The 20,811-nt window shown below is 56.0% G+C and overlaps 1 protein-coding gene across 6 annotated transcripts; it reads right to left on the bottom strand.

Annotated features, from left to right (window-relative positions):
* Positions 1-259: 259 nt before the first annotated feature.
* KRBA1 (KRAB-A domain containing 1) lies at positions 260-20,332 on the bottom strand. 6 transcript variants are annotated; one of them, XM_066362991.1, is made up of 19 exons: positions 19,704-19,952; positions 19,263-19,355; positions 17,967-18,093; positions 17,428-17,541; positions 16,600-16,734; positions 15,843-15,998; positions 14,956-15,087; positions 14,587-14,763; positions 13,335-13,490; positions 12,470-12,661; positions 11,836-12,009; positions 11,235-11,408; positions 9,337-9,489; positions 8,651-8,824; positions 7,819-8,034; positions 7,606-7,737; positions 5,707-5,808; positions 5,018-5,179; positions 260-3,558 (listed from the first exon to the last, which is right to left on the bottom strand). In XM_066362991.1, the coding sequence occupies exons 1-19, from the start codon at positions 19,713-19,715 to the stop codon at positions 2,636-2,638; spliced, it is 3,504 nt and encodes a 1,167-aa protein (XP_066219088.1). In that variant the 5' UTR covers positions 19,716-19,952; the 3' UTR covers positions 260-2,635. The 6 variants fall into 6 exon arrangements, with proteins under 6 accessions (XP_066219088.1, XP_066219086.1, XP_066219087.1 ...); XM_066362989.1 differs by having other exon boundaries at positions 5,707-5,805; positions 19,268-19,355; XM_066362990.1 differs by lacking the exons at positions 19,263-19,355; positions 19,704-19,952 and adding an exon at positions 20,115-20,332.
* Positions 20,333-20,811: the final 479 nt, after the last annotated feature.

Here is a 20,811-nt window from a genome sequence, read left to right as displayed (position 1 = left end):
ATTGCCTTCTCATATGTGCCTTGACCACGGGCCTTCAGCAAACCGAATAACCCCTTGCTCGAGCCAGCTGCCTTGGGTTCAAGCTGGTGAGCTTTTGCCTAACCAGATGAGTCCTTGCTCAAGCTGGCGACCTCGGGGTCTCGAACCTGGGTCTTCCGCATCCCAGTCCAACACTCTATCCACTGCGCCACCGCCCGGTCAGGCTTTGGCTTGCTTGATTACACGTAATATATGCATATTTCACTAATTTTTGCTTTTATTTTTATTTATTTTTTTGTGACAGAGACAGAGAGTCAGAGAGAGGGACAGACAGACATAAAGGGACAGAGATGAGAAGCATCAATTCTTTGTTGTGGCACCTTAGTTGTTCATTGACTGCTTTCTCATGTACCTTAATGAGGGGGGGGGGGGAACGACAGCAGACCAAGTGACCCCTTGCTCAAGCCAGCGACCTTGGGCTCAAACTGATGAGCCTTGCTAAAACCAGATGAGCCTGCACTCAAGCTGGTGACCTCAAGGTCTCGAACTTGGGTCCTCCACGTCCCAGTCCGATGCTCTATCCACTGCGCCACCACCTGGTCAGGCTAATTTTTGCTCTTATCTTCACAAGCCCTCAACTTTTTCCTGGATTCGCTTTGCTGTCCTGCTGGTACCTCCCTGTAGATTCTCAGCCTCTTCCTTTTCATGTACTCATTTGTGCCCACGCATTTCTGAGTACTGATTTAGCTTTATCCTCCAAGTTTGCTGTGTGGTACTTTCTTATAGTTAAGTTCAAAAGAGTTCTTTTTTCTTCATTGATACATGGGTTATTTAGGAGCATAGTTCTTATTTTTCTAATATATAACAACTCCTCATTATTTTTTAATTGGTTTCTAGCTTAAAAGCTACAGTATGGTCAGAGAACATATTCAGTATAACACTTCCAAATTTGTTTAATCTTGCTCCAGGGTTTACTATACGGCCAATTTTTGTGACTGTTCTGCATATACTTGAAAAGAATATACATTCTGTAGTGCTGTAGTATGGTGTTCTATATATCACCAATCAGTCAATTTTGTTAGTTTACTTGTTCAAGTCTTCTATATCTTTCCTGACTTTACTATTCCATCAATTTCTGGAAAAAGTATACTAAGATCTCCCAAATATGACTGTTAATTTGGATGTTTTCCTTTAGGTTTTTTTTAACTCTTGAGGCCATCAGAGGGAAAACAGAATGTTTAAAAACAAGCAAACCCCACAATATTATCAATACAATAGAAAGCAGGAAAGAAGGGAAACCCCCAGGACAAGCGGGGCAAACATAAGCAAAAAATAAGATGGTGTATTCAAATCCAAACCTGTCACTAATCTTATTACATGTAAATGGACTCAGGCTCCAAGTAAGGAACACAAAAATTTGTCAAGCTGGATTTAAAAATAAAATCCAACTACAGGCTGTTTACAGAGGCACATCTAAAACACAGACACAAAAGGCTGAGGGCAAAGTCTGGTCTGCCAATGAACCCAAGCTCCTTTTGGAGGCAGCAGGAACATCCTGGGGTGTCACAGGCAGTGGATTGTAGTCCCTGCACTCCCTACCCCATGTGGCCTTCCCTTGGGCCCCTCAGGGGTGGCCTGAAACCCAAGGGGATCCTGCTCCGATAGGCTGAAGCAGGACTTTCTCCGTGCTGCCTTACAGTGGCATCGGCTGGCAGGTGGCCGATGGAGCGCAGACCGAGGGAAGGTCCATGCCCAGGTAGGCCAGGAGCTGTTCTCTCAGCTATTTGCCAGGATGGTGACAGGCAGAGCTAGAGCCTTCTGTGCCCCACCCGCACCCAGCAGACCCCTGGAATTGCTAAGTTCACAAAGGCCCCTGAGTTTCTCCCAACCAGGTGACATTTCCTCATGAAATAGGTGAAAATGATGGACATATTCCCAAAGTCCTAACCTGCACACAGATTTTCACCAAATCAGTGATTCTGGAAGACTTTTCAGTGGACAATTATAAGAGCTTTTGGTCTTGTGTGGCAGTGGGTCTGTGGGACAAACATAGCAGCAGATCATGAAGCATCTTACCATTCATTTTATTTTCCACATTCTTTTAAAAAAATTATTTTTGAACTTCTTAAACAGTCCAATTGGATCTGGACCACTTAGAATGGGCTGGCTCCAAGTATCCTTGTGCACCAAGTCAACCTGTAACAGTACTGTTAACAAACCAGTTAGCCACTCCTGCTGCGGACCCACTGAGCCCCTTTCTGTAGGTAGGTATCCAATGCCTTTCTCTTAGCAACCAATTTTGTAATTGTTCGAGTCCACATCAGTGAATCCAACTGGGAGCAAGGAGTGCGGTTATCCCTAAATGAAATCTCTCAGAGCCATTGCCCTTGCAGTGCTGAGAGCAGGAGGGACAGGGGCTCTCGTGAGCCCTCTGCCGCTGCTCAGAGTTCCATGGCACATGTTATACATAGGTGTGAACGCCACCACCCACCTCTGAGCTCTGGCAGTTCTGGTGGCAAAGACAGGAGGGAGCAACATCCAGATGAACTTGAGCCAAGGACAGAGGCGTGGCTGAGGAATGCACCCCAAGCAGCGGTGTCCAAGCAAATGCACCCTGGAGTCTGGGGCGGTCAGGCCAAGGCTGACAGCCAGCCCTTCACTGCCCAGAAATGGGAAAGGTTTGGCTGGAGCGGGGTACAGGGGCTGCCTGGCCTCTAGGAGAGGTGGCCAGGGATGAGGCAACCCCAGAAGGGCTGAGCCGATGAAGGCAGTTAGGGGCCCCCCACTTCGGGCCCCTGTGTTCTCCACCCCACAGTTCCTCCTCGAGGGCTCTCTGGACTCCCACCAACAGGTCATTTGGGTCCTTGGGCCAGTTTCGGGTCCCAGTTGGTGCAGCGGCCGCAGCAGGTGGCTCTGCAGCAGCACTGGTGGCAGAAGAGGCCACCTGGGAGAGAAAGGCAGCAGGCACTGAAGGGGTTGGGGGGCTCCGGGGGCCCCCTGTGTGTCCAAGCGGGGGCTGCCCAGTGAGCACAGCACGGCTGCATGCTGAGGATAGTGGTTGGAGGGAAGAGCTGGCGCTGGTCCCAGAAGGTTCTGCTGGGGGCACATTTGGAGGCGGCTGAGGCACCGGGTGGAGTGGCCCCTGAGAGAAGTCCGGGGCGTCACCAACCCTGCAGCCTTCCGCCTGGCCACACAGGGTCTTTGGCTTTGGCCTGGTGGGGCCCTTATGTCTCCAGTACGACAGGTGTCTGCGAGCCGGGCTGTGAGCCCAGTGAGGTCCCCGAGGGAGGGCCCATGGCCAGGAAGCCTGGCCCTTTGGACCATGGCTCCGCGGGCGCCTCCTAAGTCGACCCACTTGGGTCCTCATGGTGGCCACTTCCTGAGACAAGCCTGCCAGGGCCGTGGCGAGCCGATCCAGCTTCTCCGAGAGGGCGGCGCTGAGGCTGTGGATCTCCTGCTGCAGGGAACTCCCACAGGGACACAGTGGCCGCGGGGAGGCACGCTGCAAAGCGGGAGGGATGCTGGCCATTGGGGCTGGCTCTGGCAGGCCTTTGGGAAGTGGCCTCCCTTCAGTCCTGGCTAAAAACAGAGCAGAGATGCAGGTGAGAGTTCTCAGGATAGCAGACCTAACCCCACCACCACCAGGGGTCCCTTGAAGTAGTGTATTCAGCATTCTGCCCCACTAGGCCTGGCTTTAGATGGGAAAGAAGTGGCTCAGGCTTGAGAATACCAATGACAATGATCACGACAGCAAAAGTGGCCACATCTCCCAGCTAGCTGTTCCTCAAATTCATGGATAGGATAAACCACAGAGTGGGTCACCATGGTCACTAAGATTTCTTAGGACACTGGACTTTCTAAGAAAAGGATCAAGCCTCAGCAGATAGCAGGAGGCCAAGGCCATGAGCAGCATCTGGAAGAGAGTCCAGGAGGGCCAGTCCAACCTGGGGTTTGGTGCTCTCAGTGGCATGGCCCAAGTCCACATCAGTACCCAGAATGAGTGGTCATGAGCAAAGCACCAGGGTTCCCTCCACCTCGACTTTTGTCCTTCATATTCAGAAGTAACAAAACCAAAGAACCCTAAATCTTAAATTACTTTAAAAGAAAATCACTAATCCTTCACTCTAAGTTTCCTTGGAACTGTTCTCCACCTTAGGCAAACTTCAAAAGAAAGTCCTGTTACTGACTCAGATTGGCAGGACAGACCTGCTGCTCCCGTCCCCCTGGGCCCCAGCCTGGCTCCTTCCTCTTGTCAGCACCTCCAAACCGCCAAGGCTTCAATCAGAGGAAAGCATGAAGCTGGAGTGTGGCTACAGGACCCCACCACCCCCTGGACAAGTTCAAGAAGGATCTGAGCTAAGAGCCAGTGATATTGCTGCTATGGCCGGTATGCTTCAAAGTGGGGGAGAGGCGTGGGCCCGCCTGCCTTGGGCCATTGCAGTGCTGTCAGTAAAACAGCACTGCTACAAGCAGCCTGACTCCTGACCCAGCGATGGGGCTGCCGTGGCCACACTTCCAGTCTGGAGTGAGGGGTCCTCGTGCATGTCCCAGGAGACCAAGCCAGTGTCTCCGACGTGGTTTAGGGAGGACCTTCCTCTGGGTCACGTATGAGGCGGAACCCCATCTCTTATCTCTCGGGATGCCCTCAGCCAGGCCACACAGATGACAAAGGCCTCCGTCTCCACATCTATTCACTAAAGTCCACTCCAACTCCAGACTTTTTGATTCTGGGCATATCTGTTCTGTCACAAGTCTCAATTCCTGTTCTGCCTTTGAAAGGTAGCTATGCTTTTATGAAAAAAGCCAGCTCTTTCTGTAAGAAGACGCTGAAATGAAACAAGCAACCCGAAGTGAGTTCAAGGTAAGACTCTTTCCACCGAGTGTGACTCACACAAGCCTGGAAGGGTATTAAGGTAAATGTCCTCTGAAAGAAGCAGCAGGGGAGGGGGTGAGTGGCTATGCAAATGTTAACCCCTGTCGACCCCTGTGCCCAAAGGGCTCCTAACAACTGGAGGGGACAGGGAGGCCACCAGTTCACCTGTAAAACTTGGTCCTCTGTGTCTAGGCCCCAGGTTGCCGGATTCTTCACTGACCCTGGGCTTCCAGGGTAGGGGCCAAGGGTCTGACCGAGGTGACTGGCAGGGCCCCTGCCCGGGCCTTTTCTCTGGTAGAGGGGCAGGACAGCGACTCCCAGATGCCCCTGCAGGAAGAGAACACCTGGGGTGTGGACATATATTGCTTTGACTGAGCCATTCTAACATGGGAATATTTGGACACGACTTGAAAGAACTGAACTTTCAACTCTCAAATAATGGTTAAATAAGACGCAAGGTGGACTTGACCCACCAGGGAGCCCAAGTCTGGTCGAATGGCCCACTGGGGTCCATGTGATAGGGGCTGGGGGACCGGACTACCTGGGTTCTCTGCAGCTCAGGCTCAACACCTCTGGCTCTACTGAGGGTGGGGGCCGGGCAGAGCAGATGGAGAAGGCCACAATCTGCAGGTCCCACCACCAATGAGGCTCTACCAGGGGCATGCTGGGGGCACCCCATGGGCCACGGAGACTGCCTGGCCCATGCCCAGCCCACTCTGCTTTTTCCCGTCAGCCCCACTGGGCAGTGAGGAATGCACATACAGCCTGGGCCTGCAGTGAAGCCATGGACTGTGTGGGGGCCACCAGCCTGAACTCGAGGGAGTCCCTTCCCTGACCAGCCACCCCACCCCTACCTCCTTGGGCGCTGCCCAGGGCGCCGGGCTGGCCCGGGGTCTCCAAGCACACTTCTCTCCTGGGCAGCTGGGATGTGTGTCCCATCTTCTCCACTCTTCCTGCTGGGTCGGATACTAGGTCAGGGTTGGTCTGAGAAGCAAGGCGGCCTGGGGCATGGCCAGTGTTTCCAGCTTTCTTGACAGGGCAACCTAAGTTCTCCCAGGTGGAGGAACCTCACTTTTCACACTTACATGCTTATTGCCAAATTAGAAATGTATTACCATCATTATATATACACATACATAAATACATACTGTGTAAGTCCCTGACAACACGTTCTGGATTGCTAAGGCATCCATTTCAATAGACACCACCTGGGACAGCATATTGCCAGCTGGGTGGCAGCTACTCACCACACCCCAGCAGGAACCAGGCTGCCCTGCCTCATAAAGGTCCCTCTTTCAGAAAGCCTGGGTGACCCAGATAACGAACCATCTGAGCGACCCTGCTCCTCCCTTCCTGTGTCCTGATTCCCACCCCCACCTCCCCCCAGACGTTTAAATTAGCCAACAAAGAGTGAACCTGCCAAACCCTGGACACCCGTCCTCCCCATGACAGTAACAAGGACAGAGCCCTGGGCCCTCACGCTTTTTCTCTCCCCGTGACCTCACTGTGTGCCCTCCAGAGCCTGTAAGGAATAAATCCTATTCCTCAAAGTTCTCAATGGTTTTAGCTGAAGTGCATCCTATGATCCAAATAAGAACCAGATGGTAGCCCAGCCAGAACACTGGCCCCGGTGGGGGACATATCTGTGGGGCTTTCTCTGAGAAATGGCCAGTGAGCATCAGGCATTCCTAATCACTGTCCACAGGCTGGGGCCCACATAGCACTGTGTGTATATGTATACACATTATTAAGTGTACATAATGTATACATGCTATATATACATATATCGCTTTAGCCTATAATACTAAGTTCACTGACAGGCTTTCAATTAGACACGTTCATTTAACACTCCTAGAACCCTGAATGCCCCCAATATCCTCACCTTCTATCTCGGATACAATTCATCCTATAGGGCAGTGGTCCCCAATCTTTTTTGGGCCACGGACCGGTTTAATGTCAGAAAATATGTTCATGGACCAGCCTTTAGGGTGGGACGAATAAACATATCACATGACCAAGACAAGCGTCAAGAGTGAGTCTTAGACGGATGTAACAGAGGGAATCTGGTCATTTTTTAAAAATAAAACATCGGGCCCTGGCCGATTGGCTCAGCGGTAGAGCGTCGGCCTGGCGTGCGGGGGACCCGGGTTCGATTTCCGGCCAGGGCACATGGGAGAGGCACCCATTTGCTTCTCCACACCCCCCTCCTTCCTCTTTGTCTCTCTCTTCCCCTCCGGCAGCCAAGGCTCCATTGGAGCAAAGATGGCCCGGGCACTGGGGATGGCTCCTTGGCCTCTGCCCCAGGCGCTGGAGTGGCTCTGGTCGCGGCAGAGCGACGCCCTGGGGGGGCAGAGCATCGCCCCCTGGTGGGCAGAGCGTCACCCCTGGTGGGCGTGCCGGGTGGATCCCGGTCGGGCGCATGCGGGAGTCTGTCTGACTGTCTCTCCCCGTTTCCAGCTTCAGAAAAAATACAAAAATAAAAATAAAACATCGTTCAGACTTAAATATAAATAAAACGAAAATAACGTAAGTTATTTATTCTTTCTCTGCGGACCAGTACCAAATGGCCCACGGACTGGTACCGGTCCAAGGCCCGGGAGTTGGGGACCACTGCTATAGGAGACTCAAGCATGACAAAAGCAGAGAACTTTCTGGCAAGTGTCAGGCAAAATGACAGGTGGGACTCGGAGAACCCAGTCTCTGGACTGTGGCCCTCCTGGGAGCACACCCCTCACAGGAGACCCCAGGCTCACCTGTACTAGGACCGAAGTGGTCCCTGGGCTCTGCTTTCCTCGGGACTTCCCCAGGGCTGCTGCCAGGCGGGCGGCCACCAGGGCTTGGGGTGGGAGGGCCAGGACTCTTGCTGCTGGGAAGAGGGTCCCTCTCTGCATCACAAAGCGGCTATCAGGGTGGCGGCCTCGGTCTGGGACATGGCTCCCTGCCTCTTCTCTCCCCCACGAGCTTACCCTGCAGGAGTGGCTGCCAGAGCTCGGGCTCCAGCCTCGGGTCTTCTTCCGAGATGCTGGAACTGGAGCTGCAGCTGCAGCCAGGACCTGGGCTGGGGCTGGGGCCAGGGCCGGGGCCAGGGCTGGCCAAGCAGGCGAAGCGCAGGGGCCTCCCAGGCAAGATGCCCTTCAGCGAGTTCTCCAGACAGTGAAGTGGGGAGGGCACGGTGGCTGCCCCTGAGCAAATGATAACAAGAGAACCTCCTGCCCAGCAGCCTGACAGGGAGGCAGACCCTCTGCCTGAATGAACAGGTTCACCGCCTAGTCAAGGGCCGCAGACAAGCTCCCGTGGACCTGAACATGATGGCAGAGAGAAGTGAAGCCAGAGCCTGGCTAGACCCTCTACCCCTGCAGAAAGCCAGCTGCAGAACTTTCCAGAAGACTCCAGTTCCTGAAAGCTGCTAGTAGTAGGTTCCAGCCAGGCCCTGGGTCCTCCTACTCCACTCCCTCAGGACCAACTGTCCAGCAGCAGAGACCCTGTTAAGCTCACAGGAAGTCCCCAAAGCCGGCTCTTGCCCAGTGGAAGTATTAGAAACACCATATTTATTCAAAAAAGGCAGAGCCCACCAGTGCGTTGGCAGGTCTAAGATGGGACTCAGCTGTAAGTGACACTAAGTGGCAGGTACAGCGGGATACCCCTGCCGGTTCATGCGCTCGGCCGGCAGTCTGGGGAAGGGTGCAGGACAGGGAAGGAAGAGAGGAGCAGAGAGGCATGGGACGTCTGCTCCCTCATCAAAGACTTTATCCGTAAGGGAAACAGGCCAGGAAGGGCTAGGGGCAGACGTCAGCTCACCATCTGGGAGCCACCTCCACGGTCTGGGCCTGGTGGCCACAGGGTCTCTGAGCCCTCGCTGACAGCAGGCAGGGACACTGCTAGAGGTGAGTGCCTGCGGGCTGGCTGGCTGCAGGCTCCTGGTGGGCACGTCCTCGCTGAGGTGAACGGGCTCACAGGCCTTGCTCCTCAGTCCTGTGTTAATGGGAGGCCCAGAGGCCCATCAGCCGCACGGGGTCCGGGCTTGGCACCCAGGAAAGGAAGTTAATGGACACCATCAACTCCGTCATTGTTGGATTCTCAGGCATGTGAGCTCCAGGTGTGGGACACACACCAGCCCTGCACATGTTCCCAGGGTCTGCCCAAGTTCCAGGATTTCTTCAGACCCAGCTACCAGGAGTCTGGAAAACCCCACAGCTCAGTCACTGTGCCAGACACCAGAGCACATGGGGCCTGCGCAGTCACGATCAAGATGCGTGTCTACTGCCAAGGCCGGCCCAGCAGCATAGGGCCTCCCTGACCGTGCCCGCCACTCAGAGGCGGGCGGTGCTCTTCTGGCTTCTGGCCCCTGCCAGGGTCGTTTCCAGAGCATCCTGTCATCCTGAGGGTGGAGGTGGGCCCGCCAGCTGCCGAAGGCAGCAGCGCCCAGGGCACCAGCACAGGACACCTTTTCCTACTCCCAGACCCCCAGGGCAGCTGGGCTTTACCTTCCTTGTCTGCTGTCCAGTTCTTGGGCTCCACTCTCTGTGGCTCTCTGTCCCCTGCTGAGGACCAGGACCAGGCCGGCTGTGACCTGGGCATGGGTATCTCTCTGAGACAATTCTCCAGGCCCTGGAGCGGGGCAGTCCTGACTGGGAGTCCTGTGAAAGCCGAATGTTTGCACTATTAGACAGTCAGAACTTGGTCTCAGTGAACCCCAGAGGTCTTGTTTATACTGTGTCTTGGGCAGGTGGGCCCAGGGGAGGAGACACAGAGCATTGCTCCTGTCATGGCAGTGCAGGGCACCTGAACGGCGGCCTGGCCTAAGCACGTGTCAGTCCTGGCTCTGGGCCGACCTGTCCTGGCCGCCTACCTGGAGGTCAGGTCAGTGGCTGTGATGAGAGAGACTGGACACAGGCATGGTGTCAGGACACCCAGCTCCACTCCTGTGAGAGATGCCACCACCCAGCCCCGCCCACAGGACAGCCCTGTCATGGCAGTGCAGAGCACCTGAATGGCGACCTGGCCCAAGCAACCAACTGAATGTCCCAGGGTTGCCCTCACTATTAAAAAAGTGGAATCACTAAAGGTGCCCTCTTGGGTTATGATGGGGTCGGTTGAGGAAGCCCAACACTAATGTAGTTCAACTAGGAAACAAAACCAAATAAATTGCAAAGACCATATTTCTAGTGACAGAGAGCTGTGGAAGCAACAGGAACTAGATGAGCCTAAATTCTAGAGGGAGGAGCCCTTCCTACAGGCGCTGACCTCTCTAGCCACTCCTTCCTGAAGGCCTGTGCTGATGCCAGAACAGGCAGGGCCCAAGGGAAGAGAAACCACCAGAGCTCTGGCTGTCATGTGGGGCTGGCATAGCAGGTGTCAATTAGAAGAACCCCAAATGCGGTCTTCCTGAGTTCTGGGGCAACAGAAAGAGCAGGGGAGCCGGACTAGAAGCTAAAAAAAACAAGAAAAGTCAGCTGCATCTTGGGAGGAAAAGGGCCCACACTCAAGCGGCTAACTGCTGGCAGGGTATAGGAATCCAGGCCACATGGACACTGGAGGGCTCAGCACTGTCCTGGGAGCCCCGACTGGCCTGACATAGTCCTCAGTGAGCACTGGGCCCTTACACTGATAACGGCTGAGGTCAGGACACGGGTGAGTCCCAGGGGGCTGGGGGCTGCAGACAAGGCAGACCAACAGCACTTGTGCTATTTTTGTGGAGAAAAAAGGTCAAGTGGGGACACTGAAGAGTCTTGCAAGATCCTAAAGAGGTGACAGCTCACCACGGATGCCTCTATGCAGAGGGATGAGGGAAGATGCAAGTCCCCAAATACATATTTTCATGTGGTTTTACATGAACCTTATGACATTCTCTTCTTGAGTCAGAGGCCCACTTGAATGTCACAGGCACTAACTTTTTTTTTTTTTTTTAATTTTTAAAAGTGATTTGAGAGAGAAAAAGGGAGAGAGAGAGAGCAGGAAAGGAACACTGATTTGTTGTTCCACTTATTTATGCATTCATTGGTTGATTCCTGTATGTGCCTTGACCCGGGATCGAACCTGCAACCTTGGTGTATTGGGACAACACTCCAACCAACTAAGCCACCCAACCAGGCATAGACACTTCTTTGTGGCTGGGGTAAGGAAGAACTTGACACTAAAAAAACCCTTTGTTATTTCTTAAGACTTAAGAGATCTTAGATGTTGTCCTGACCCTCTGAGCCAAGTTGTTAAAGCAAATGTCCCCACCCAAAACCAGTCCTGTGTCTCTCCTGTTTGGACACTTGGCTCTGCTGCCAGCACTGGGCACAGAGCCCTGACGAGGGCAGGCTGGACACCACAGTGGCCTGGGGTGCCTCCCACCCTTCCCCAGGGTTGACTCCGAGCCTCAGCCAGGCCAGCTCACCTTTTCCAGGCCTGCGCCCCTGGCTGCCCTCGGGGCTCTGGAAGTCCAGGTCCCCATCAGTACTGCTGGACGAGGAGAAGCTGGTGGGGGTGCTGCAGGGACCTGGGGGAAGGGCAGGGCCATCTCTGATGAAGCCCTGAAGGCCCAGAGCCAGAAGAGGCCCCACAGTCACTTCTGCAGGAAACAGCACAGCTGGTATCACGAAAAGCCACTAGGGAAGAGGTCCCCTGGGCCCTGACCTGTTGGCAGGAGCCCAGGAGACCGGCCCCAGAGCATCTTCCACTGGGGTCGCCCCCTTTGTTAGGGTGCTCACAGCGCTGATTAAAATACTACAGCACGTTAACCCACATGACCCCAGCCATCGGTCTCATGGGGCCAGAGAGTAAGAGCTCTTACAGGAGGCAGTAGGCAGGGACAGCTTAACTGGCTTCCACCCAGCTCAGGAGCTGTTTGGGGGCAGGCACGAATGGGGGGGGCGGTTAGCAGTGTGAGTAGAGCAGGACCTGTGCTTTGAGAGGTCCAGGATAAGAAGGGGGACATACTTGGCACCCCCTCACGCGTGCAGGAACAAATAGCACCCCCAGCCCATGGCCAAGTCTACCTTGACTGTGTGATCCTCGAGGCTGAAGTTTGGGCCCCTGAGACCCAGGGTCTCCTGGCTGGGGGCTCCGGAACCAAGAGGTGGCCGGCGGCTGGGGAGGTAACGACCCACTCAGGGGAATGCCCTTCAGACAGGCTTCCAGGGCTTCCAGGGGTGACCTCGAGGCCCTGCTGGCTGGGACAGGGGAGACGGCCCTATCACCATCTCTGGCAGGTCCCCTGGCCTGGCCTCAGGCTGGCTGCCCCACCCACCTTCTGCTGAGTGACAAGGCCTGCACCAGGCATGGGAGCCTGCCAGGCGGGACACCCTCCTGCAGGGGACTTAGAGCTGCTCTCTGGTCATAAGGCGGGAATGACCGAAGATGCAAGCCCAGGCCCCGGGGCAGGCGGGGGGATCCACACGTATGCTATGGCCAGCTCCCCCAGTCAGGGAATCTCTGCAAATGAGGGTCCTATGATGAAGGGCTCCCTGGGAAAGGGCTAGACTAAGGAAAAGCGTGGACTAAGAGGCTTGAGGACAGCCGGTTCTTCCCCAGTGGACTCAACTCAACCTGCTCCTTCCCCAGTGGGCGGATAGAGCCTTGCTGGGGGGCTGAGAACCCTATCAGGACTCAAGTAGACAACCCGGGCCTCACCTTGGGCTGCAGGGCCCCAGTTGGGCCCTCGGACCCCACTGGTGTCCCCATTGCCCTGCAGGCTGCGGGTCTGCTTGCGGAGCTGACAGGATGCAGGCACCGGGGGGCTCTGGGCCCAGCCATCCTCCATCTTCACAGAGAGCACGCAGCCAGAACCAGGGCCGGGAGGAGGGGCTTGGAGGGGTCTGGGCTCTGTGGGAAGCACTCCATGAGGCCTTCACAGGTTAGGACAGGGCTTCCAAGTCCCCTGGACACCACAGCAGTCTCACCTCTGAGGCAGTCACCCCACAGTCACCAGAAAATGGACCCACTCACACGCCCTATCCTGCTGCCAGCCTCCCCCCACCCCAGCCCAGGGTACCTCCAAAGGTTTCTGCCGAAGGAGCTGGGACAGCCCGCCTCAGGCAGTACCAAGCCAGGGTCTTCCCTCTGAGGCCAGCACACCTGCCTCAATTCGGCTTTCTCAACATCCCGAGGAGCAGCTGAGCGCAGGTGAGCATGGGAATACCCCAGCCCACAGGGACCCGACGAGAACCCCGCATCGACACTGTGCCCAAACATCCCCTGGGTCTAAGTGCTCTCTTCTGTCCCTGTCCTCCCTCCCTCCACATCATCCTCTCCTTCCTTCCGGAACCCCTGGCCCCTGCTTTAAGAGCCCAGCTGGAAAACTGTTGCGGATGATGAAGTACTGCCTGAGTGACCAGCTCCCCTCATGGTGACCATCCCTGACATCTGGCCACTCCGACCAAGGCGTATAGGTATGGCCGGAGCGTCTTACTGTGGAGGGCCGCCCACAGCCCCACTGGGAGCAGTGGGAGGAACGGATGACATCCATGGCCCTCCCAGCCCAGCGAGCGGACTTTACCTCCTGGGTTCCTCTTCCAGGCCCCTGGACCTTCCTGCAGCTGTGGGTCTGCCACCCCCGAAGGGCTGGGGGGGGTGTTCTGGGCCACCGGAATCTCCTTCAGACAGTTCAGTAGACCCTGGAGGGGACAATCCCCAGACGCCGCCTCTGTTTTCACTACAGGAAAAAGCAACACATTTTCACCCTGAGTCCGGTGTCCTCGGTCTTTGGTGACAAACACCAAGTGGATAATCCAGGGAAGCAGAGTTCAGGGCCAGAAATCTGGAGATGTGGGTCAGCTGTGACTCATTCAGTCTTGCACGGGCACTGTCATCTTGATGGCCAGTTTAAAATACCTGTCTCCATGCCTCCCAGAACTGGACAGAGGAGAGGAGGGGAGATACAGGTAGGGCACATGGTGTGACTCTGACCATAAATGGAGCGCTGGGCTGACAGGTCGCTGCTCGAAGACCATTCTCTGGCCTTGAACAGGACTTACATCAAGAAGGACTGAGCCTTTTACACACACATAGTGCCAGGACCAAGGCTCCACCCCCCCCCCCAATGCCTCAATCACCCAACCCCATGCTAAGTGTCCCACGAGCGTCAACATGGAATGACACCCACTCAGCACCTCCTCCTCCAAGGTGACAGTAGGGTAAATAAAGAACACAAAAGGATCTAAAGTCTGCTTTTTTTTTTTTTTTTTGTATTTTTCCGAAGCTGGAAACAGGGAGACAGCCAGACAGACTCCCACATGCGCCCAACCGGGATCTACCAGTCATGCCCACCAGGGGGCGACACTCTGCCCACCTGGGCCGTTGCTCTGCTGCAATCAGAGCCATTCTAGCGCCTGAGGCAGAGGCCACAGAGCCATCCTCAGCGCCTGGGCCAACTTTGCTCCAATGGAGCCTTGGATGCATGAGGGGAAGAAAGAGACAGAGAGGAAGGAGGGAGAAGCAGATGGGCGCCTCTCCTGTGTGCCCTGGCCGGGAATCGAACCCGGGACTCCTGCACGCCAGGCCGACGCTCTACCACTGAGCCAACCGGCCAGGGCCCAAGGTCTGCTTTTGAGTGTTCCTCTCCTAGCTGTCCAAATGGGGTTCTGAGAACACCACCGGGCTCCAGAAATATGTCCCTGATGATATAGGAACAGCCAAAGCAAGAATGATCCTTCAGGAAGACACTCAATTTATGGGGAAGTACCACAGAAATCCAATTTGAGGTTCAGGGCTTCAGAAACCTGGGCCTGAGACAGGCCCCCAGGACTCACCTCTCCAGGGAGGGCCCCCAGGCCCCAGCTCCACCCTGGCCAGCTGTGTCATGCCAGGAACAGGAGGCGGTAAGCTCGGGGACACCTCAGGGAGCTGGGGCCCAGGCACAAGGATTTCCTTCAGGCAGTTGATGAGGCCTTGTAGAGGGCTGTTCCCAGGAGAGGTTCCTGTGGGACCTGCAAGATTGGCCAAGGTCAGCATAGCCCCAACAGTGGCGGCTGTGGGACAGCAGGGCCGCTGAGATTTCCCGCCCCTGAGAACAGGATGGTGCCCGTCGGGTATTCAGGAAGGGGACGTGACACCCCTTCATTCCCCTGGCCTGCTCAGCCCTGGGAAAGGCCCTGCTCTCAGGAAAGCCAGACTCTCACCTGCCCCTGAAGTCCCTCCGTGCCGTTTCCTATGGCTCTTCCTTCTGCCAGGGCTCCAGGTGGGAGGACTGCGCTTCCCACCGGCGGCCCCGGGGTCCTCCATCTCTGTAGATCCTGGTGCATCTGCAGTTTCTGTAGCAAGAGAGGCAGGGAAGCCTTTCCAGCCCTGGCTCCTGACCCCAGGGACTTGCCCTGAATCTGGTGCCCACAGAGGGACAGGCTTCTCCAGACCCTCAATCCCAGGGGGGCAGCCAAGTCATTGGAACTTGAACTGGTCACAGAGCCAGCTGCTACACGGCTTGTCGCAGAGGTCCTGCCAAAGGACGGCAGGAGAAGGGTGTCCTCTCTGTTTCCTCCTGCTGCAACTGCAAATACCACGACTGTTCACTCCAAATTTCTGGAACCCTCCTGAACTCCAGCCTCTAACCTGGGCACCAGCCATGTCAACGAGCAGTCCCTCATCCCATATCATGCTTCTCAGATGCGGGGACGTGTCGAACACCAGAGCAAATCTCTCAGGCACACCTGTATCCACAGGCTAAATGGGGTACATTTTTCAGGAGTGTCAATTTTATTCCATATTCACTTAAAATATTTTAAATAAAAACAGGTATTCAGATAATTGCAAAATTTGCAAAAATTAAAAAAAATTAGATGAGACCCCAGAGAGATTCTAATGGCTACCCCTGCCTTTCTGTGCTCTTAGGGCTGCCTTGATGAGGAGGCCTGGGAATCCAATCAGGTGCCCCTGGCACTTGTCCTGCTCTCCAGGGTGTGTGTCCTCATTTAGCAATGAGGGAAACCGTGTCTTAGGACAAATACATAGGGCATGGGATCTGGTCCCAGACTCCAGGGTTGGAGCCCTACCCCCACTGGGTCGTACTCACTGATGGGGAGGGGGCTTCGCTGTCCCCTGGCTCTGGGTGAACCATTGGATGGTGAGCTACCGCAGGGCATGGTGACCACACTGGGCTGGCTGATGGGTGTGTCTGGAAGGCACCTGAGCAGGCCCCGGAGAGGACAAGTCTCCGTCATCACAGCTGCTGTCGGGGAGGAAGGAACGGACATTGGACGCTGGAATTTAAGCCCAGCAGCAGGTGAAGCCTCCTGATATTGTCCCATTCCAGCCCTTCCTTGCTGTGGTCCACTAACAATGACCTGGACATCTGTAAGCTCCGCCTTGTCACCACTGAGCTCTAAAATGTCAATTCATAGTCACCATCTTGTTCTGATAAGACCCATACCACAAGGGTGAGTGAGCAGGGCACAGAAGGAAGGAGAGACCGGAGATGCGGGAAGAGCATGGGCTGCGAGGGGGAACTTGTCCCCATTGGCCACTCAGACAAGGCACAGCTTCCCTCTCCTCTTACAGAACAGAGACTGGCCTCACCTGCCACACAGGGCACAACGTGATGAGGCCCCATGGGTGTGGATGAAGCCGTGCAGAAACCACTATGATAAAAGTCAGAAGCTGCTGTCTCATCAACTATCTGCACGCTCCGAGAGGCAGGCATGCTGCCCGGACATTCATGAAATGGAGTGACTCCACCTGGGGTCTGGAAGCAGCTGGGCAGGTACACGGCACTGCCCACAGCTTGAACTTCACCTTGTGGAGCGCAGAGGCTGCCCTGCTGTCTGACTTACCCTCAGGACTCGCCCGTTCCTCATCCAGGCTGGCTCCCCCGCTCTCAGGGTCGACTTCCCCGAACAGGAACCCCGGAATCTCTTTCACCAGCTGCACCAGGGCGGTGAGGTGCAGGCTGTGCTGGGGTGCTCCTCCTGCCGGAGAGGACACAGTGAACCCACACATCTGCCATCGGCTCAGCACTCACGTTCTGTGTGCATCTCCACACCAGCATCGCACGTGGTCCTCCTGCCGCATAAGGAGCAGCAGAAGAGGGACCGATGGCCATGAGATAAAGAGGACCTGGGCTCAGACCCGGTGACCTGCCCACAGGCACAGCCAAGACAGAGGGCTAGGAAGCCGGGTAACTAGTCTCTTTTTCTATATGCAGTCATGCATTACCTGTTACCCCTCCCCACCCCCTCCTGTAGTCCGAGCCCTCTGCCTGTCCCGCCACCCTCTAAACCTCCTGGCCTCCAAGGTCTCCAGATGCCAGCCCCATGGCAGCACCTTCAGGAGCGGCAGGCGGGCTCTGCATGGGTGGTGGCAGAAAGGGGGCATAGAGAGGTGATGCACTCCAACAGTGACCCCAGCTTTCTTCTTCTAAGCAGGTCAAACAACGGGCAAATGTACCAGGCTCCCAGCCCAGAGGGAAGAGGGGTGAAAGGTCAGGGTGGGGTTAGGGCCAGGAGCTTGGCAAGGTGGGGAGTACTGATGTCATAGTGTCCCACGAGGAGTGGAGCTAGGGGCTAAGGACCACATGGTAGGAGAGACAAGAATGAGTCTACCCGGGCTGCCCAGGTGGACCAGGACACCCAAAGGGGCGTCCGTCTACCAAGATTACTCACCTAGGGCACCTCCCCTAGGAGGCTCCTGTCCCTCACCAGCTTTGCTCCTGCTCACAGCTCCTCCATGCTCAGTGGGAGACAGGAAGGCAGAGAGGGGGATCAGCTCAGCTGTCCCTGAGAAAGAAGAGAGGGACAGTCTCCCAGGAATGGAAGCTTGTCTCCACTCCCTAAGTGCAAGTGTGCAGACTGCCCCAGTGCCCACACATCCATGCATCTGTTTACCATGTGATTGTGGGACCATCCAAACCCCAAGGACCGCAGAGCAGCCTCGAAAACCACCTTGCTCAGTGTTTCACCAGCATTTTAGTGCCCCCACCAAAGTGTCCCCGAACCCTAGTGTCATCCACAGAAGCAACAAAGGCCTAAAAGATCAGTGAGGTTTCCAGCTCAGCTGAGGCTCCTCAAGTGCTGTTCCTTTTGGAAATGAAGACTAAGACCTGGGGGTGCATGGAGGGTCCCAGGGAGACTCTGGATGTGCCTGGTGCTGGATCCAGCCCTCCTTCCACTTTGCAGCCCAGGATCGTGCCACAGCTCCTTACCCAGGGAGACCAGCGCCTCATAGTTCTCTTGCATCACGTCCCTGTAGAGCTCCCTCTGCCCCTCCCCCAGAAGCTGCCACTCCTCCTCGGAGAACCTCACGGCCAGGTCCTGGAAGGCGATGGACACCTGTGGGCACAATCTTGGGGGAGTTGGCTGGTTCCATCCCATGGAGGCCAGGTGCACACAGGGGAGCAGAAAGCAGCAAGTATGGGGTGGGCACCCAACACATGAGAGCAGGCATCTGCTCACAAGATAGTGATGGGAGTCGACTGTGTCCCCAAAATAATATGCTGAAGTCCTCACCCCAGTACCTGTGAATGTGGCCTTATTCAGGTATAGGATCGTTGCAGATACAATTAGCTTTATAAAATAAGGTCAAACTGGAATAAGGTGGGCCTTTAACCCAGTATGACTGGCGTTCTTATAAGAAGAGAGACACATGGACACAAGAGAAGGCCATGTGACAACAAAGGAGTAATTGGAGTAATGCAACTGCAAGCCACAGAACACTCAGGGTTACCAGACGCTAGGTAACTGGAGCCGCAAAAAGTGAAACCACAGATGAGGGGAAACTACTGAATATTAAGGAACTGGCCATTCTGATTTATCTCTGTCCTCTGTGAGTTTGGTTAGTATAGGTTGATTTCCCTGAGAACTATAAACTAGGGGTGCAATGACCAGTTCAGGCTCCGCCCCTGCAAAACAAGAGTTCCACCTAAGACACACCAGCAGGAAGCCTTCTCCATTAAGCTACACAGTGTGAGTACACACCCATCCCAGAACATCAGATCTGAAAGATCCCTGGTCCAACCCCTCATTTCATAGAAGTGGAAACTGTGGAATGAGGAGCCCCTGGCATGCGGCCAGTGGACACATCTGAGCAAGGATGTCCTTGGGCTGCTAACTGGACAGATAGAGCTGCAAGAAAAACTGCCCCTGCTCCCACCACGTCCAATATATCTGGCTGCTCCCCCTTCCCAAGAGCATGTGTGTGGGGCATTAATGACATCAAGGTCCTGTTGATGTTGCTGTGACTGTTCTGCCTGGACACAACCTGCCCCAAACCAATCCCCATCTTTCCACGCCCCCCAACCATGGAGTCTACAGTTGCCTGAGATTGGCCCAAGCTCATGGGCCACCCCAATTACAGAACTAGCTCCAGGACCTCACCAAGAAAAACATGTGGTAATTTCCCACGGGTATCACCACGTTTTCCTAACACCTGCAAACAACACTCAAACTGCGCCCAGGCTAGGACAGATAGGGCTCTCCCTTCAGCTCTCGGAGCTACGCACCTTACCCACAGGATAAAACCTGGGAGTGGTGGGCCTGGACCTAGTTCCATGTCTCCCCCGTCCCCGGCAGGGGGGATGTGTGTGTCCAGGATCCTACCAAGAATAAATGTATGAGATTTACGCGTTCCCTGCGGCCTTCCTGCCCACCGCTCCAAGGATAACTTAATCCAGAGAGAGCGATGCTTAACCCAAAGGACCGAGTTTCCAACGGTGGAGGGCGGCTCCTGATCCGTGCATATTTGGAGGCGAGGAGCGGAGAAGGCCGCCCAAGCACCGGACTGCAGCACACGAAACCCTACGCCCCGGGTCTGCGCGCTCCCGGACACCCCAATCCCAAAGTTGGAGGGTCGCGGGCTGTTCCCCCACCCCGTGGAGCAGACCGGCCCGGGCGTGCGTCCAGCCGTTCTCTCTGGCTCACGACGGGGTCCCGGCGCGGCTTACCTGGCGCTGCATTCCGGATTCAGCCTCCGCTCCCGGCTTCCGGCGCGGTTCCCAGAGCCCGCTCCCCCGCCCGGAGGTTGTGGCGCGACCATCGGCGACTCCGGCGGCAGAGGTCGGCGCCGTAGGAGGCGGGGCCAGGGGCGCGGACCGCGGAGGAACGGCGGGGGAGGGCGCACCCCGGCCCGGCCCAACTGCTCGCGTCCCAGACGGGGTGGTCTCGCTTCCGCCCGGAGACCCCCCGGCCTCGGCGACCTGCGGAGCGCAGGCGCGAACTACATTTCCCAGAGGGCGCCGCGGCGCGGGCCAGTGGAGGGGCGGGGTGAGCCCCGCGTGGCCTGTGGAACCCCCTCCTCACCCCCGCAGCCCAGGACCCGGCGAAGTTGCCGGGAGGTGCTGGGCGCCGGAACTCACCTGGGGGCCAGCATATGGTGTGCTTGCCCATGTGCACGCATCCGTCCGTCCGTCCGTCCATTCATTCTTGCATCCAACATTTACTGAGCGCATCCTCTGTGCCAGGTGAGGATGCTCTGAGGAAACGGTGACCGCTTCTCCCGGAGGGCGCATCTCTTCCACCGACCGTGACCGAGGCTCCCGGGGAGGCGTGGCGGGAGCCGGTCCCCAAGGGTGGAGAGGGGCTGCAGGCCGGCAGAGGGGAACGCGGTCGTGGGTGGGCGGGAGTGGCTGCCAGACCCTGGCGCACCCTCACGCGTCAGCCCGCTCCCACGCTTGCTACAGCATCGCCTAGTGTGTCATTCTATCTGGGGGACTCTTGCTGGTCTGTTTGGTTGACTGTGGTAACTTCAGAAGTGCCTGGCGCGTAGTAGGCCCTCAAGTAAATGTGTGCGAAATAAACTAAGTGTGGGCAGGGGAAGCGGGACCCAGCGGGGAGGGGCCGCCCGTGGCCTAGAGAGTCTCCTCCCTGCGTCCCCTCCAGCGCAAATTCCCTTCCTCTGGAATGTTTGAGAAAAGGGATATTCCTCACCCAGCAGCCCCAGTGTGGGTTCCTGTAGTAGCTCGGGCCTGTCATGGATCTCTCTATCTGCCATCTGTCGCTTTCCATGGAGACTTGTTAAGGCTGGTCCATCTCACTCAGTGATGTGGCCGATAT

The sequence above is a fragment of the Saccopteryx leptura genome, chromosome 2 (genome assembly GCF_036850995.1).
Source record: "Saccopteryx leptura isolate mSacLep1 chromosome 2, mSacLep1_pri_phased_curated, whole genome shotgun sequence".
Lineage (NCBI taxonomy): Eukaryota > Metazoa > Chordata > Mammalia > Chiroptera > Emballonuridae > Saccopteryx > Saccopteryx leptura.
Note: the sequence above shows the minus strand (reverse complement) of the source record. Positions and strands in the feature narration are given on the sequence as shown.

Coding starts and splice junctions, on each gene's coding strand:
- KRBA1 (XM_066362989.1), bottom strand. CDS start 19,795: ATGGTCGCGCCACAACCTCCGGGCGGGGGAGCGGGCTCTGGGAACCGC. Junction 17,542..17,966: donor TGAGGCGCTGGTCTCCCTGG/GTAAGGAGCTGT, acceptor CTTCTTTCTCAG/GGACAGCTGAGCTGATCCCC. Junction 7,738..7,818: donor CTGGCAGCCACTCCTGCAGG/GTAAGCTCGTGG, acceptor TTTGTGATGCAG/AGAGGGACCCTCTTCCCAGC.